We start from the raw sequence: 16980 nt of genomic DNA on the forward strand, positions 1-16980 counted from the left end.
GGTGCAGGAGCAGAGGGACCTAGGTGTATATGTGCCTAAGTCATTGAAGGTGGCAGGACAGGTTGAGAGCGTGGTTAATAAAGCATACAGTGTCCTGGGCTTTATTAATAGGGGCATAGAGTACAAGAGCAAGGAAATTATGTTGAACTTCTATAAGACACTAGTTCAGCCTCAGCTGGAATATTGTGTCCAGTTCTGGGCGCTGCACTTGAGGAAAGAGCTGAGGGCATGGGGAGAGTACAGAAAAGATTCACGATAATGGTTCCTGGGATGAGGAACTTCAGTTATGAAGATAGATTGGAGAAGTTTAGGACTGTTTTCACTGAAGAAGAGCAGGCTGAGAGGTGATTCGATAGAGGTATTCAAAATCATGAGGGGTCTGGACAGAGTGATAAAATTCTGTTCTGATGAAAGGTTACTGACCTGAAACGTTATCTCTGCTTCTCTCTCCACAGATGCTGCCAGACTTGCTGAGTATTTGTTTTTATTTCAGATTTCCAGCATCTGCAGTATTTTGCTTTTATTATAGAGAGAAACTGTTCCCACTCGTGAAAGGATTGAGAACAAGAGGACACAGATTTGAAGTATTTGGTAAGAGAAGCAAAAGTGATAGGAGGATAAACTTTCTCATGCAGCAAGTGGTTAAGGTCTGGAATGCGCTGCCTGAGAGTGTGATGGAGGCAGGTTCAACTGAAGCATTCAAAAGTGAATTGGACAGTTACATGAAAAGGAAGAATGTGCAGGGTTATGAGGAGAAGGCAGGGGAATGGAACTGATGGAATTGTTCATTGACAGCCAATTTCGACCCGATGGACCGAATGGCCTCTTCTGCACTGTAACGATTCTGTGATTTCGTCACAGACCTGAAACATTAACTCTGCTTCTCTCTCCACAGATGCTGCCAGACCTGCTGAGTATTTTCAGCACTTTCTATTTTTACCTTGATTTACCGTATTCTGTTCCTCAGGACCTTCATCACAAAACACACGAGCATTTGAGGTACAAGATGCCTCATTTCTCTTTATCAGATGCTGGAAATCTGAAATAAAAACAAGAAATGCTGGAAATACTCAGCAGGTCTGGCAGCATCTGTGGAGAGAGAAGCAGAGTTAACGTTTCAGGTCAGTGACCCTTCATCAGAACTGGCAAAGGTTAGAAATGTAATAGTTTTAAGCAAATAAAGCAGGGGTGGGGCATGAGATAACAAAAGTAAAGGTGTTGATAGGACAGGATCACAGAGAATAACTGACCAAATGGTCATGGAGCAAAGGCAAATAGTATGTTAATGGTGTGTTGAAAGACAATGCGCTAGTGCAGAGAGGGCGTTCATGGACAGAAAAATGAACAGCCCTAGCCCAAAGTACAAATGTGAAAAAAAAAAAGTGATCAGGCATATGGTAAGAAAAATGAATGATGAAACAAACTAAAATAAAAGAAAATTAAAAAAGAAAAAATAACTGAAAATAAAAAGGGGGGCCCGTCATGCTCTGAAATCATTGAACTCAATCTTTAGTCCGGCAGGCTGTAGCGTGCCTAATTGGAAAATGAGATGCTGTTCCTCGAGCTTGCGTTGATGTTCACTGGAACACTGCAACAATCCCAGGACAGAGATGTGGGCATGAGAGCAGGGGGGAGTGTTGAAATGGCCAGCAACCAGAAGCTCGGGGTCATGCTTTCGGACTGAGCGGAGGTGTTCCGCAAAGCCGTCACCCAATCTGCGTTTGGTCTCCCCAATGTAGAGGAGACAACATTGTGAGTAGCGAATACAGTATACTAAATTGAAAGAAGTACAAGCTGCTTCACCTGAAAGGAGCGTTAGGGGCCTTGGATAGTGAGGAGAAAGGAGGTAAAAGTGCTGGTATTGCACCTCCTGCGATTGCACGGGAAGGTGCCCTGGGAAGGGGGCGAGGTGTTGGGGGTAATGGAGGAGTGGACCAGGGTGTCACGGAGGGAACGATCCCTTCGGAATGCTGACAGGGGAGGGGAGGGGAAGAAGTGTTTGGTAGTGGCATCACACTGGATGTGGCGGAAATGGCGGAGGATGATCCTTTGGCCGTGGAGGCTGGTGGGGCAGAAAGTGAGGACAAGGGGAACCCTGTCGCGGTTCTGGGAGGGAGGTGAAGGGGTGAGGGTAGAGGTGCAGGAAATGGGCCGGACACGGCTGAGGACATTAATACTTCTCTAATAAGGGGATACAATAATGCCCTGGTTGTATAAACTGCAAATTCACTGACTTTAGAGTCATAGAGTCAAAGAGTTATACAGCACAGAAATGGGCCCTTCGGCCCATCGTGTCTGTGCTGGCCATCAAGCACCTATCTATTTGAATCCCATTTTCCAGCACTTGGCCCGTGGCCCTGTATACTATAGTGTTTCAAGTGCTCATCTAAATACTTCTTAAATGTTGTGAGGGTTCCTGTCTCTACCATGCCTTCAGGCAGTGTGTTCCAGATTCCAACCACCCTCTGGATGAAGGTTTCTTCCTATCTACCCTATCTATGCCCCTCATAATTTGTATACCTCAAACAGGCTGAGGGGCCTTCTCTGCTGTAAGGAAATCAACCCTAGCCAATCCAGTCTCTCTTCATAGCTGAAATGTTCCAGCCCGGGCAACGTCCTGGTGAATCTCCTCTGCGCCCTCTCCAGTGCAATCACATCCTTCTAATAGTGTGGCAACCAGAACTGTAAACAGTACTCCAGCTGTGGCCTAACTTGCGTTTTATACAGCTCCATCATAACCTCCCTGATCTTATATTCTATGCCTCAGCTAATAAAGGCAAGTATCCCATATGCCTTCCTCACCACCTTATCCACCTGTGCTGCTACCTTCAGTGATCTTTGGACAAGTACACCAAGATCCCTCTGTACTTTCCAAAAACAATTGCTATACCATGCTCCATATCAAGTTTCATCTGTGCCTTTTCCATTGAAATAGTAAAGGCATCTCACTAGAGACTACATCAGTACTGATAAAGTGGCTTACTCCAGCTATTTTACATGGAACTACTAATCTCTTCAGTGACTTCATCGTGTTATCATCACCAAACTTAAACTGGAGTACTTTTATACTCCTTGCGTCGATCCTCACTACTGAATCCAGATAACATTTTAACCAAATTGTACCACCTATTGTTGATGTGCAAGCACTAGCTAACATAGCACAGCTGAATGAATCCACAACTAACATATTCATCACAGGACTAAAACTCTTTCAGACCTGTATAATTCGTTCAGATTAATCAGTATCTTCCTCTTCCACCTCAGAATTCTCTTCGTCTTGTTTATTTCCAGGACTCCGCCCTTCCCCTTTGGGTAGTTCATTGCACAATGATACTTTGAGTCACACCTGAAGCACTTCTATTAACTGTTCCTTGGGAATTCCTGGGATTCAGTCGCCTATGATTGCTCTTCCAATTCTGTCTTCCGCTGTAATAGTCAGATCTGCTAAAGTTGCTTTCATCCTCATTCCGCCTGTGTTTCACTCTTCCATTGTACTTATGCCTGCGTCCAGTATCTGGGTCATTTTGAAATCCGGTGATCATTGAGTCCTTCATTCTTTGTGACACCACGGAATATCTTGTTTGTTCTATCAGGGCTGCAGGAAATGATTGTTTCCCCAGGAATTTCTTTAAGGCAGCAGACATCTGATTTAACAGGCAGTCTGTTTCCAAGAACCGAACCCCAGTTGGAACCAAGAGCCTGTCCATGTGCGACACCCTAGCACAATCTAGTAATTTAAATGCTAGTACTGAACAAGGATCTCCAAATTGAATTTCCTCAATCTTCTGTACAGTCTGTTAACTTCCATGATATATTCCTCCATTGAGTAAACCATCTGTTTTCCGAAATCTATCAACGTCAGACCATGTCTCATAAGCATTCAATAGGTCATCTTTCTTGTAAATTCCATCCAAGAATTCTAACAGTGGATCCAACCCTTCATCAGTATCCAACTGATGAGCATCCAGTTCACAGAACACTTTACTTCTGATTTTACTTTTGTTAGGAAGTGGCAATGCCAAGGCCATACCTTGTTTCCTCTTTGGTAGGGACATAAGTTGTGTTCACAAATCCACTTCATTCTTCCACTGGTCATGTGGTTCAGAATCAAAGAACATCAGAGAGTAATCATAACCTGACAATTTACACTTTCTGCCATATTTTCTACAATAGCCACTGAGATTTTAGTTTTTTATGTTAAAAAAAAGTAATTTTCTTAGTTTCCAACCTTCAGTTTTAGGCACCCATCCTCAACTACCATGTTAAATTCCAGAAACTTTTTGTGGAAGGATGATGCTGGAGCCTATCTTTACTCAGTTTCACATTTATTATACTGAGTAGAAAGGATTACAAACATGTAGCTCCTCACTCAAAATCTCCACCAGTCTCAGTACGTGTCTCCTTATAAGTGCACAAGACCCCAATTAACACCCTCCACCTGCATATAATTAACAAGGACATCCCCCCCTCTCCAGCACTGTAAGGTTCTCTGTAATCAATACTGTAACCCATCTTCCTCTCTTTTCTTTCCTACTCTTCCTGAACAGCTTGTATCCAGGAATATTTAGGACCCAGCCCTGTCCTTTTTTGAGCCAGGTCTCCATTATTGCCGCAATTATATCCCCATGTGACTATCTGCAGCTGCAGCTCACCAACCGTATTTACCACAGTAGATATGCACAGGAAACCTAATTTAGACCTTACTGCATTCCGTCTTACTCTGACCCCACCTAATACCTTACTGCTTCTTAGTTTAGTTTAGTTTAGAGATACAGCACTGAAACAGGCCCTTCGGCCCCCCGAGTCTGTGCCGACCATCAACCACCCATTTATACTAATCCTACACTAATCCCATATTCCTACCACATCCCCACCTGTCCCTATATATTTCCCTACCACCTACCTATACTCGGGGCAATTTATTATGGCCAATTAACCTGTCAACCTGCAAGTCTTTGGCATGTGGGAGGAAACCGGAGCACCCGGAGGAAACCCACGCAGACACAGGGAGAACTTGCAAACTCCGCACAGGCAGTACCCAGAATCGAACCCGGGTCCCTGGAGCTGTGAGGCTGCAGTGCTAACCACTGCGCCACTGTGCTATCTGGTGCTATCTGTCTCTCCCAATCCTTTGTGCAGTATTGCTATTCCTTTCAAACATTATATCCTTGTTCCCATCATAAATGGGGAAAAGTCTGAGGTAAAGGTAGTGGTAGGGAAAAATAAATTGCACTCATTTAACACCTTTAATGTACAAATATGCTCCAAAGCAGTACACAGAGGTGCAATGAGAAATAGTGACAAGAAGTCAAAATCACACCACCCACCCATCCCTCCCCTGGACAGAGTCACTTCCCGAAAGATAGTCACATGCTTTCCGGGAGACAGTGACCTCCCAGGAGATAGTCACACCATTCCAGCTCCATTCCCTCCCCTACCGAGACAGTGACCTCCCAGCCACCCACAGATTTACTTACTTTGTTTTCACACGACAGCTTGGCTCCGACGTTGACCAGTGTTCGAAGAATGCGGAGATGACCAAACCAGGCAGCCAGAAGCAGAGCATTCATCCCAAACTGTGGGAACAAACATATGAAACTCAACCAAATGGGACCTTAAACAATCTGAACCAGTTACAATGGGGTTCCTTCTACAATCTCTGGAGCATTTCAGCTATGAAGAGAGACTGAAAAAGCTATGGTTATTTTCCTTAGAGCAGAGAAGGCTGAGGGGGAACATGATTGAGGTATACAAAATTATGAGGGGCGTTGATAGGAAGAAACTTTTTCCTTTAGCAGAGGGGTCAATAACCAGGGGGCATAGATTTAAGGTAAGGGGCAGGAGGTTTAGAGGGATTTGAGGAAAAAATGTTTCACCCAGAGGGTGGTTGGAATCTGGAACTCACTTCCTGAAGAAGTGGTAGAGGCAGGAACCATCACAACATTTAAGAAGTATTTAGATGAGCACTTGAAACACCATAGCGTACAAGGCTATGGGCCAAGTGTTGGAAAATGGGATTAGAATAGTTAGGTGCTTGATGGCTGGCACAGACACGATGGGCCGAAGGGCCTGTTTCTGTGCTGTATAACACTATGACTCTAAGAAATTTCTCATCTACTCTGAAATGATGGACCACTTATTCTGAGACTGTGCCCCCCGTGTTCTAGATTTCCCAGTCAGGGGAAATAACCTGTGTCTACCCTTCAGAATCTTGTATGTTTCAACAAGATCACCTCTCATTCTACTGAACTCCACACAGTATAGACCCAATTTACTCATCCTCTCATCCCAGGAACCAATCTAGTGAACCTTCTCTGTACTGCCTCCAAGGCTTCCTTGGAAATGAAGATCAAAACTGTGCACAGTTCTCCAGGTGTGGTCTCACCAAAGCCCTATACAATTGTAGCAAAACTTGCTTCTTATACCCCTTGCAATAAAAGCCAACATGCCATTTGCTAATTGCTTGCTATACGTACATGCTAAAATCCTGTGTCCTTTGTATGAGTACACCCAAGTCTCTGAACATCAATATTTAAAATTTTTTTAAATTTTCTGCTTTTCTATTCTTACTTTCAAAGTGAATAACCTAAAAATTGTAAACAGCTGATGTCCCAGCACTGATCCTTGCAGCACTCCACTAATTACAGCCAGTTACTTGGCTCCATCTACAATTTGACCCAGTCACACTACAGCTGCATCTATCTGTCCCAGTTACAATGTTTGTGGCTCTGCACCTGCCATGCTGGTGCTGATTTCCAGCCAACACATTGCTGCAAGTGGAAAGTTCAGAAATTGCAAAACTGCCATATGTGAAGAGTGAATGTTTAAGTGACCTACACTGTCTTGATCATCCACTGAGGCATCATGGTCAAGAAGGAATTTCACGGCCTGTTCATGTCCAGCCCCAGCCGCCCAGTGCAAAGCTGTCCGGTCTATCTGAAAAACAACATTTGAATAGAATTGGCTGTCTACAGTGTACCTCTCATCACTGCTCCCTCCATCAAACAAGTAACAACAGGATCCCAGCAACTGGCACATCCACCCTGGGAAGCACAGTCCACCCCCACCAACCCAACCCACAACCCTGGCACAACTGAGACCGGACCACTGGTCCGCCCATCCCTCGGTACACACACCAACATCTCTCCCCCATCCCACAAATTGCCGAAACTCCAGCCCCAACCCAAACCCCAACTCCCAATTTACCCACCCCAGCTCCCGGTTCAAAGGCCTGAAGATCAGCTGCAAAAGGAGCTGGGATTAATTCCTGCTGCCTCATTAGCCTGGGAGAGATTGACTTAAACCAAGTACAGATGTAAACAGTTCGCTACCCTGGGAAAACATGCAGATATCCAGGGCAGCGTAAAAGGGCTGAGACCCCAATATCCAGGGCAATATAAAGGAGCTGAGACCCCAATATCCAGGGCAATATAAAGGGGCTGAGACCCCAATATCCAGGGCAATATAAAGGGGCTGAGACCCCAATATCCAGGGCAATATAAAGGGGGGCTGAGACCCCAATATCCAGGGCAATATAAAGGGGCTGAGACCCCAATATCCAGGGCAATATAAAGGGGCTGAGACCCCAATATCCAAGGCAATATAAAGGGGCTGAGACCCCAATATCCAGGGCAATATAAAGGGGGGCTGAGACCCCAATGTCCAGGGCAATATAAAGGGGCTGAGACCCCAACATCCAGGGCAATATAAAGGGGGCTGAGACCCCAATATCCAGGGCAATATAAAGGGGGCTGAGACCCCAATATCCAGGGCAATATAAAGGGGCTGAGACCCCAATATCCAGGGCAATATAAAGGGGGGCTGAGACCCCAATATCCAGGGCAATATAAAGGGGCTGAGACCCCAATATCAAGGGCAATATAAAGGGGGTCTGAGACCCCAATATCCAGGGCAATATAAAGGGGGGCTGAGACCCCAATATCCAGGGCAATATAAGGGGGCTGAGACCCCAATATCCAGGGCAATATAAAGGGGGGTTGAGACCCCAATACCCAGGGCAATATAAAGGGGCTGAGACCCAATATCCAGGGCAATATAAAGGTGGCTGAGACCCCAATATCCAGGGCAATATAAAGGGGGCTGAGACCCCAATATCCAGGGCAATATAAAGGCGGGCTGAGACCCCAATATCCAGGGCAATATAAAGGGGGCTGAGACCTCAATATCCAGGGCAATATAAAGGGGGCTGAGACCCCAATATCCAGGGCAATATAAAGGGGGCTGAGACCCCAATATCAAGGGCAATATAAAGGGGGCTGAGACCCCAATATCCAGGGAAGTGTAAAGGGGGCAGAGACACAGATATCTGGGGTCTTATCAGAATAGGTCTCCATTCACTTTTCCTAATCTTTTGTGCCCAGAGAATAGGCATTTACCATGGACCAAAGGTTTGGAAAATCTGCCCCAAAAGTACAGATGGAACAGAATTTCTTTGCAGAATAGTATTTTTTCCTTTTGAAATTCTACTTTATCCAACAGTACTTGAATTGCAAGAAATTAATAATGGGAATGCTCTGATTAAATTGCTGTTTTTTTTACCATACTGCACCCAAGGACCACCTGCTTCTCCTTTGCTGACAGGTCTGCACAACCCATTTTTAGATGTTAACAGTTTGTAACAGTTAAAAAAAAAGTGAATTTATATAGTGCCTTTCATGACCTCAGGATGTCCCAAACGCCCTACAACCAATGAAGTACTTTTAAAATGTAGTCACTGTTGTCATGTAGGAAACGTAGCAGCCAATTTGCATACAGCAAGCTCCCAAAAACAGTAATGTGATAACCAGATCACCAGTTTGTAGTGAGACTGATTGTAGATAGATATTGGTCAGGACACTGGGGAGAGCTCCCCTGCTCTTCAATGTTCTGGTCAATAATCCTGATGGTGAGGTGATGACTGGAGACCATTCTTGGAGCAGCTGTGTATAAATGAAAAGAATAGAAAATCCTGCTGTTTGTACAGACTCTGTGCAGCAAGACTGAGCAGTGATACACCTGGCCACATCCCCTCACAATAAACATCAGTATTTGTATGTATATCCTTCTGGACTCAACACTGAGTTCGACAACTTCAGATCTTTGTGTGTTTTTGTTTTGTGTTTTTGGACGGTAGCTGTTGGTGATGATTCTGTTTTCCCATTCACATCTCCTCTAATCTTTTGTTTCTTTATCCCATTACCACCCCATTTTGCCTTGCATTATTATCCCTTTTGTCATTTAACCTCTCCTGTCTTCCACCCTATCACAGACCTTCCTTTGCGTTCATTCCCCATTTCACTCCTTTCCCTGCCTCTTTACTTGCTTAAAACCTGTAACACCTCTAATTTTTTCAAGTTCTGACAAAGGTCCAGAAACATTAACTCTGTTTCTCTCTCCACAGATGTTGCCTGTCTGCTAAGTATTTCCAGCACTTTCTGTTTCTATTTCCAGAATGGATATTGTGTACTGAAAGTACTCAGGCCATTCACTGTAAAAGTTCGGTGCAACTTCCTCCAATGCTGTGCAACTTGGATACTGACGTACATCACTGGTTATAGGAAAATAAAGGAATATTTCACCTACGTTGTTTTTGGCATTGATATCCACCCCCTTCTTCAATAGCTGCTCCATCCTGGTCAGGTCATTCCCCTTTGCTGCATCATGCAGATCCTGCTCTGACCGCAGTACTTCAGGAAAAGAAAAAAAAATCAATCAAGTATTAGCATGATACAGAATCTTACAATGGCCCAGAAGAACATTACAGCTATCAGGAAAGATTGGGGCTTTTTTCTTTAGAAAAGAGTTGTTTTACAGCTCATCTGATCAAGGTCTTTAAAATTATGAATAAATTGTCAGGGTCGATAAGGAGATTCCAAAATTAGGGGCCGTATATACAGGATAATCAATAATAAATCCAATGGGGAAATAACCAGAAACTTCACTCGGAGTGGTAGAATGTGGAACTTGCTACCACGGGAATTGGTTAAGGCAAATAGTTTAAATGCTTCCAAAAGGAACATAGATGAGTACAAGAGAAAAGGGAAAAGAAACATAAGCCGAAAGGCTGAGATGAAGTAGATAGAATGAGAGAAGATTGTGTGCAGCATAAACTGCAGCACAGACTAGTTGGGCCGCTGTGCTGTAGATTCCACGTAATTCTGTATAGCAGCTCAATCCACCCAAAAACTCTCTTCAGTGTTTCTCTCCACTAGACACATAGTCTGATCCCATCTCTTCCTCACTACCTTTCATGAGACACCCAGGTAATTCTAGGTCTTGTGCTACTGACACTATCTCTGCAATAACAAGCCATCCAGATTCCACACACCCAGACTACACGGCACCCAGACTACACGGCACCCAGACTACACGGCACCCAGACTACACGGCACCCAGACTACACGGCACCCAGACTACACGGCACCCAGACTACCTCATGCCCAGAGCACCCTAAAAATGGTACCCCAAACCGAGTATCTCATACCCACAACACCCCAAAACCAGAGTACCCCACACCCAGAGCAATCTAAAACCAGCATGCATCACACCCAGAACACCCCGCACCCAGTGTACCCTGCACCCAGAGAACTCCACATGTGAAACATTGGGAAGACCAAAGTTATCCTCTCCCTGCATTATAGATTCCATTCTCCTCCCTGGTCACCACATCAACATGCTATTTAGCCCAAGCTGAGCTTTCAATCATATGGCCTCCCCATCACAAAAACTGCCTACTTTCACCTTTCTAACATTGCCTGACTGTGCCTCAGGCCATCTGTTGCTGAAACCCTCACCCATGCTTTTTCCACCACCAGACTCAACTATCCCAACACTCTCCTGGTCAGCCTCCCCTCCTCCACCCTCCTTAAACTTCAGCTCATCAAAACCTCTGCTGCCAGTATCCTGTCCAACATCTGAAAATTTTCACATCGCTCCCCCCAACACCAACATCCAGAACACTAATAAAAACAGCAAAGACCAACAGTCTCAACTCTGAATCCTACGGGACACCATTGCTGGATCCAAGCAGATGCAAACCCATTGATAACTGTTACAACCTCAGCAGGTGTTCACGTTAAAATACGAAATATGAACCCCTGACGCAAGGTTTCACATTTTAAGACTTTCATTATAACAAGTAAACTAAAAGAAATCCCCATTAACTAAATAGTATTTTGTAAATAGCTGATATCCCAGATTACAAATAAAGGTATTTTCTTCACTTATTAAAATACTTGAAAACATCACACCACACTTATACATTACAGTCCTTTTTGATGACAAAATCCATTGCGGTTAAACGTCCCAAACTCCTCCCAGTTACAATGGGTTGGATCTCCACAAGCTTCAACTTTCAAAACAGGTTCAAGTCTTCACAGACTTTTACTGTATCAGGCTTCCAACAGCAGCCGTGCCCTCTCTCTCTCTCCCTCGAGGCTGCAACTGCTGGTTCCCTTCTTACAGCCTGCCTTGCTTCAGAAAATCTGTTAAAATTATCTGGACTCAAATGTCAATAGCTTATTGTCCTGTTCCAATATGCAAAGTCCAGAAGTCTGGTTTCACAGAGCCACCTGGGCCTTCCATTGTTCCCAGATGTTAACAGCTGCTTGGTATATTTGCATCTTCAGAATCACTGACTCCTCATTTTACGACCTGAAAGTCTGGGAGAATGAAACTCATTGTTCTTCAGGTGTTACCCCTGCAGTCTCTTTTATTCAAAAAAGTCTTTGATCTGTCTTGTCCTTTAGCAGAGTGGATGTGAGGTCACATGACCTTCCGGACTCCATCTTAAACTTTTAAAAACCACCATTTTTATAAACAATCCTGTTACAAAGTCCAGTGTTCATAACAATAACTCCTTTCTGACTATGGCCCTCCAGTCAGTTTTCAATCCAGCTCAATATATTGCCACTAATACAAGAGGCACTGATCTGGAACAGCCTCTTCTGCAGTACCTTGTCAAAAACAATTCCGACTTGTACAGAAACAGAGAGAGTGGGATAATGAAACTAGAGAGAGAAAGGGAATGGAAATAGAGGGAGGGAGGAACTGGAACTAGACAGAGAACAGAACTAGAGAGAGAAGGGAATGGAAAGAGAGAAACACTGAATGCAACAAGACAGAGAGGGAACGGGACTGGAGAGGGAACGGGACTGGAGAGGGAACGGGACTGGAGAGGGAACGGGACTGGAGAGGGAACGGGACTGGAGAGGGAACGGGACTGGAGAGGGAACGGGACTGGAGAGGGAACGGGACTGGAGAGGGAACGGGACTGGAGAGGGAACGGGACTGGAGAGGGAACGGGACTGGAGAGGGAACGGGACTGGAGAGGGAACGGGACTGGAGAGGGAACGGGACTGGAGAGGGAACGGGACTGGAGAGAAAGTGAATGTAACTACAGAGAGAGGGAACAGAACTGGAGAGAAAGTGAATGTAACTACAGAGAGAGGGAACAGAACTGGAGAGACATGGGCACAGGAACTAGAGAAAGAGGGGTTCAGAACTAGAGAGGGAGAGCGAATGGAACTCAAGAGAGAAAGGGGAAACGGAACTCGGGAGAAAGGGGAAACGGAACTCGGGAGAAAGGGGAAACGGAACTCGGGAGAAAGGGGAAACGGAACTCGGGAGAAAGGGGAAACGGAACTCGGGAGAAAGGGGAAACGGAACTCGGGAGAAAGGGGAAACGGAACTCGGGAGAAAGGGGAAACGGAACTCGGGAGAAAGGGGAAACGGAACTCGGGAGAAAGGGGAAACGGAACTCGGGAGAAAGGGGAAACGGAACTCGGGAGAAAGGGGAAACGGAACTCGGGAGAAAGGGGAAACGGAACTCGAGAGAAAGGGGAAACGGAACTCGAGAGAAAGGGGAAACGGAACTCGAGAGAAAGGGGAAACGGAACTCGAGAGAAAGGGGAAACGGAACTCGAGAGAAAGGGGAAACGGAACTCGAGAGAAAGGGGAAACGGAACTCGAGAGAAAGGGGAAACGGAACTCGAGAGAAAGGGGAAACGGAACTCGAGAGAAAGGGGAAACGGAACTCGAGAGAAAGGGGAAACGGAACTCGAGAGAAAGGGGAAACGGAACTCGAGAGAAAGGGGAAACGGAACTCGAGAGAAAGGGGAAACGGAACTCGAGAGAAAGGGGAAACGGAACTCGAGAGAAAGGGGAAACGGAACTCGAGAGAAAGGGGAAACGGAACTCGAGAGAAAGGGGAAACGGAACTCGAGAGAAAGGGGAAACGGAACTCGAGAGAAAGGGGAAACGGAACTCGAGAGAAAGGGGAAACGGAACTCGAGAGAAAGGGGAAACGGAACTCGAGAGAAAGGGGAAACGGAACTCGAGAGAAAGGGGAAACGGAACTCGAGAGAAAGGGGAAACGGAACTCGAGAGAAAGGGGAAACGGAACTCGAGAGAAAGGGGAAACGGAACTCGAGAGAAAGGGGAAACGGAACTCGAGAGAAAGGGGAAACGGAACTCGAGAGAAAGGGGAAACGGAACTCGAGAGAAAGGGGAAACGGAACTCGAGAGAAAGGGGAAACGGAACTCGAGAGAAAGGGGAAACGGAACTCGAGAGAAAGGGGAAACGGAACTCGAGAGAAAGGGGAAACGGAACTCGAGAGAAAGGGGAAACGGAACTCGAGAGAAAGGGGAAACGGAACTCGAGAGAAAGGGGAAACAGAACTGGAGAGAGGGGGAGCGGAACTAGAGAGATAGAGGGAATGGACCGCTGACACCCGCTCACTACCACACACCCTCACACTGTACTACACGCCCCCTCACATGGTACTACACCCCACCAAACACTGAATACCCACCCAGCACTGTACTGCAACCCCACACGCCCCTAATTGCACTTCACCATCCTCACACTGAACTACACTCCCTCATACTGAACTACAACCCCAAACATGGTACTATATCCCCCTCACACTGTACCACCCCCCCCCCACTTTGCACTACACTCGCACTACAACCCCCTCACACTGTACTACACACCCACACTATACTACACCCCCTCACATGGTACTGCACCCCACTCACACAGTACTACTCCCCTTCAATCTGTATCACAACCCACCACATTGAACTACACTCCCTCACACAGTACTACACCCCCCTCATATGGTAATACTCCCCCTCACACTGTACACCAGCTCCTTTACACTGTATTTCACCCCCCACACACTGTACTCCAGCCCCTCACACTGTACTTCACCCTATCACACTGTAATACAATGCCCCCATTTAGTATTATACTCCTTCACACTGCACTACACCCCCTAACACTGCACAACAGCCCCTCATACTGTACTCCAGCCCACTGTACTACGCCACCCCCACACCTGTACAGCATCCTCACTGTACTACACCCCCTAACACAGTACTACGCCACCCTCACACTGTACTACAATACCCCACACACTACGCGTCATCACCTCACTCTGTACTACACCACCTTACACTGTATTTCACCCCTCACACTGTACTCCAGCCTCTCTCACTGTACCAAGGTGCCCCAACTCTGTACTATATCCCTTCACACTACACTTCCTCACACTGTACACCATCCTCACACTGTACTACACCCCCTAACACACTACACCCCCTAACACACTACACAACAGCCCCTCACAGTGTACTACACCACCCCCACACAGTATACATCATTACCTCACTCTGTACTAGACCCCCTCAGACTGTACCTCACCCCTTCACACTATACTCCACTCCCTCAAACTGCACTTCACCCCTCACACGCAGCGGCACAGTAGCGCAGTGGTTAGCACTGCAGCCTCACAGCTCCAGCGACCCGGGTTCGGTTCTGGGTACTGCCTGTGCAGAGTTTGCAAGTTCTCCCTGTGACCACGTGGGTTTCCTCCCACAACCAAAGACTTGCAGGTTGATAGGTAAATTGGCCATTGTAAATTGCCCCTAGTGTAGGTAGGTGATAAGAGAATTGAGGGAAGGTGGGGATGTGGTCAGGAATATGGGATTAATGTAGGATTAGTATTAATGGGTGGTTGATGGTTGGCAAAGACTTGGTGGGCTGAAGGGCCTGTTTCAGTGCTGGATCACTCTATGACACACTGTACCACAGTGCCCCCACTCTGTACTATATCCCTTCAAACTGTACTACACCCCCTCACACTGCACTTCACCCCGCCACCATATTAAACACCCTCACACTGTACTTCACCCCGACACCATATTAAACACCCTCACACTGTACTTCACCCCGACACCATATTAAACACCCTCACACTGTACTACACCCCCTCACACTGTACTTCACCCTGACACCATATTAAACACTCTCACACTGTACTTCACCCTGACACCATATTAAACACCCTCACACTGTACTTCACCCTGACACCATATTAAACACCCTTACACTATACTACACCCCCTCACACTACTAAACACCCTTACACTGTACTTCACCCCACCATATTAAACACCCTCACACTGTACTACACCCCCTCACACTGTACTTCACCCCGCCACCATATTAAACACTCTCACACTGTACTTCACCCCGACACCATATTAAACACCCTCACACTGTACTTCACCCCGACACCATATTAAACACCCTCACACTGTACTACACCCCCTCACACTGTACTTCACCCTGACACCATATTAAACACCCTTACACTATACTACACCCCCTCACACTACTAAACACCCTCACACTGTACTTCACCCCACCATATTAAACACCCTCACACTGTACTACACCCCCTCACACTGTACTTCACCCTGACACCATATTAAACACCCTTACACTATACTTCACCCCCTCACACTGTACTTCACCCCGCCACCATATTAAACACTCTCACACTGTACTTCACCCCGACACCATATTAAACACCCTCACACTGTACTTCACCCCGACACCATATTAAACACCCTCACACTGTACTACACCCCCTCACACTGTACTTCACCCTGACACCATATTAAACACCCTTACACTATACTACACCCCCTCACACTACTAAACACCCTCACACTGTACTTCACCCCACCATATTAAACACCCTCACACTGTATTACACCCCCTCACACTGTACTTCACCCTGACACCATATTAAACACCCTTACACTATACTACACCCCCTCACACTACTAAACACCCTCACACTGTACTTCACCCCACCATATTAAACACCCTCACACTGTACTACACCCCCTCACACTGTACTTCACCCTGACACCATATTAAACACCCTTACACTATACTACACCCCCTCACACTACTAAACACCCTCACACTGTACTTCACCCCACCATATTAAACACCCTCACACTGTACTTCACCCTGACACCATATTAAACACCCTTACACTATACTTCACCCCCTCACACTGTACTTCACCCCGACACCATATTAAACACCCTCACACTGTACTTCACCCCGACACCATACTAAACACCCTTACACTATACTACACCCCCTCACACTACTAAACACCCTCACACTGTACTTCACCCCACCATATTAAACACCCTCACACTATACTACACCCCCTCACACTGTACTTCACCCCGACACCATATTGCGTTTCTCCAAGGCAATGTGCTCATCCAGTTCTGTGAGTTTGGCGAGGTTGTTGGTAAGCTCGCCTTGGATAGTCTGCAGGGCTCTGTCCAGGCCTCGGAGCTCACGGAGGTTAAACGGGGGGTCGTCTGCTGTTCCAAGGAGTTCATCAACCTCGACGTCGGTGAATGTAGTCTCCATTTTGTGGACGGCGTCTGAGGCCTCTTTTGCGGTTCGCCCTAGGTCCTGAAGCTCGACAGTATCTACGGCAGCAGCTGCCTCTCCCAGCTCTGCATTAGCAGTCTGGAGGGCCGAGGCGGCCTGAGCCGGCAAACTTCCTGAAAGTTGCTACCCAGGTTAATAGGGCTGTTAAGAAGGCATATGATGTGTTAGCTTTTATTAGTAGGGGGATCGAGTTTCGGAGCCACGAGGTC

General features: G+C 46.3%; 1 protein-coding gene across 5 annotated transcripts in view; it reads right to left on the bottom strand.

Moving 5' to 3' along the window:
* The window catches only part of ankdd1a (ankyrin repeat and death domain containing 1A), a 216259-nt gene that overhangs the window by 185711 nt on the left and 13568 nt on the right, over nucleotides 1-16980 (bottom strand). For all 5 annotated transcript variants that reach the window (XR_010969690.1, XM_068017665.1, XM_068017664.1 and 2 more), the window contains exons 2-4: nucleotides 9583-9686; nucleotides 6838-6936; nucleotides 5478-5576 (exon numbers count right to left, since the gene is read on the bottom strand). Coding sequence is in view for 4 of the 5 variants with exons in the window: in XM_068017665.1 (XP_067873766.1) it covers nucleotides 5478-5576; nucleotides 6838-6936; nucleotides 9583-9686 (302 nt within the window). In the remaining variant the exon portion in view is untranslated. The remainder of the gene's footprint in view (nucleotides 1-5477; nucleotides 5577-6837; nucleotides 6937-9582; nucleotides 9687-16980) is intronic.

Source organism: Heterodontus francisci, chromosome 38, assembly GCF_036365525.1.
Source record: "Heterodontus francisci isolate sHetFra1 chromosome 38, sHetFra1.hap1, whole genome shotgun sequence".
Taxonomy (NCBI): Eukaryota; Metazoa; Chordata; class Chondrichthyes; order Heterodontiformes; family Heterodontidae; genus Heterodontus; species Heterodontus francisci.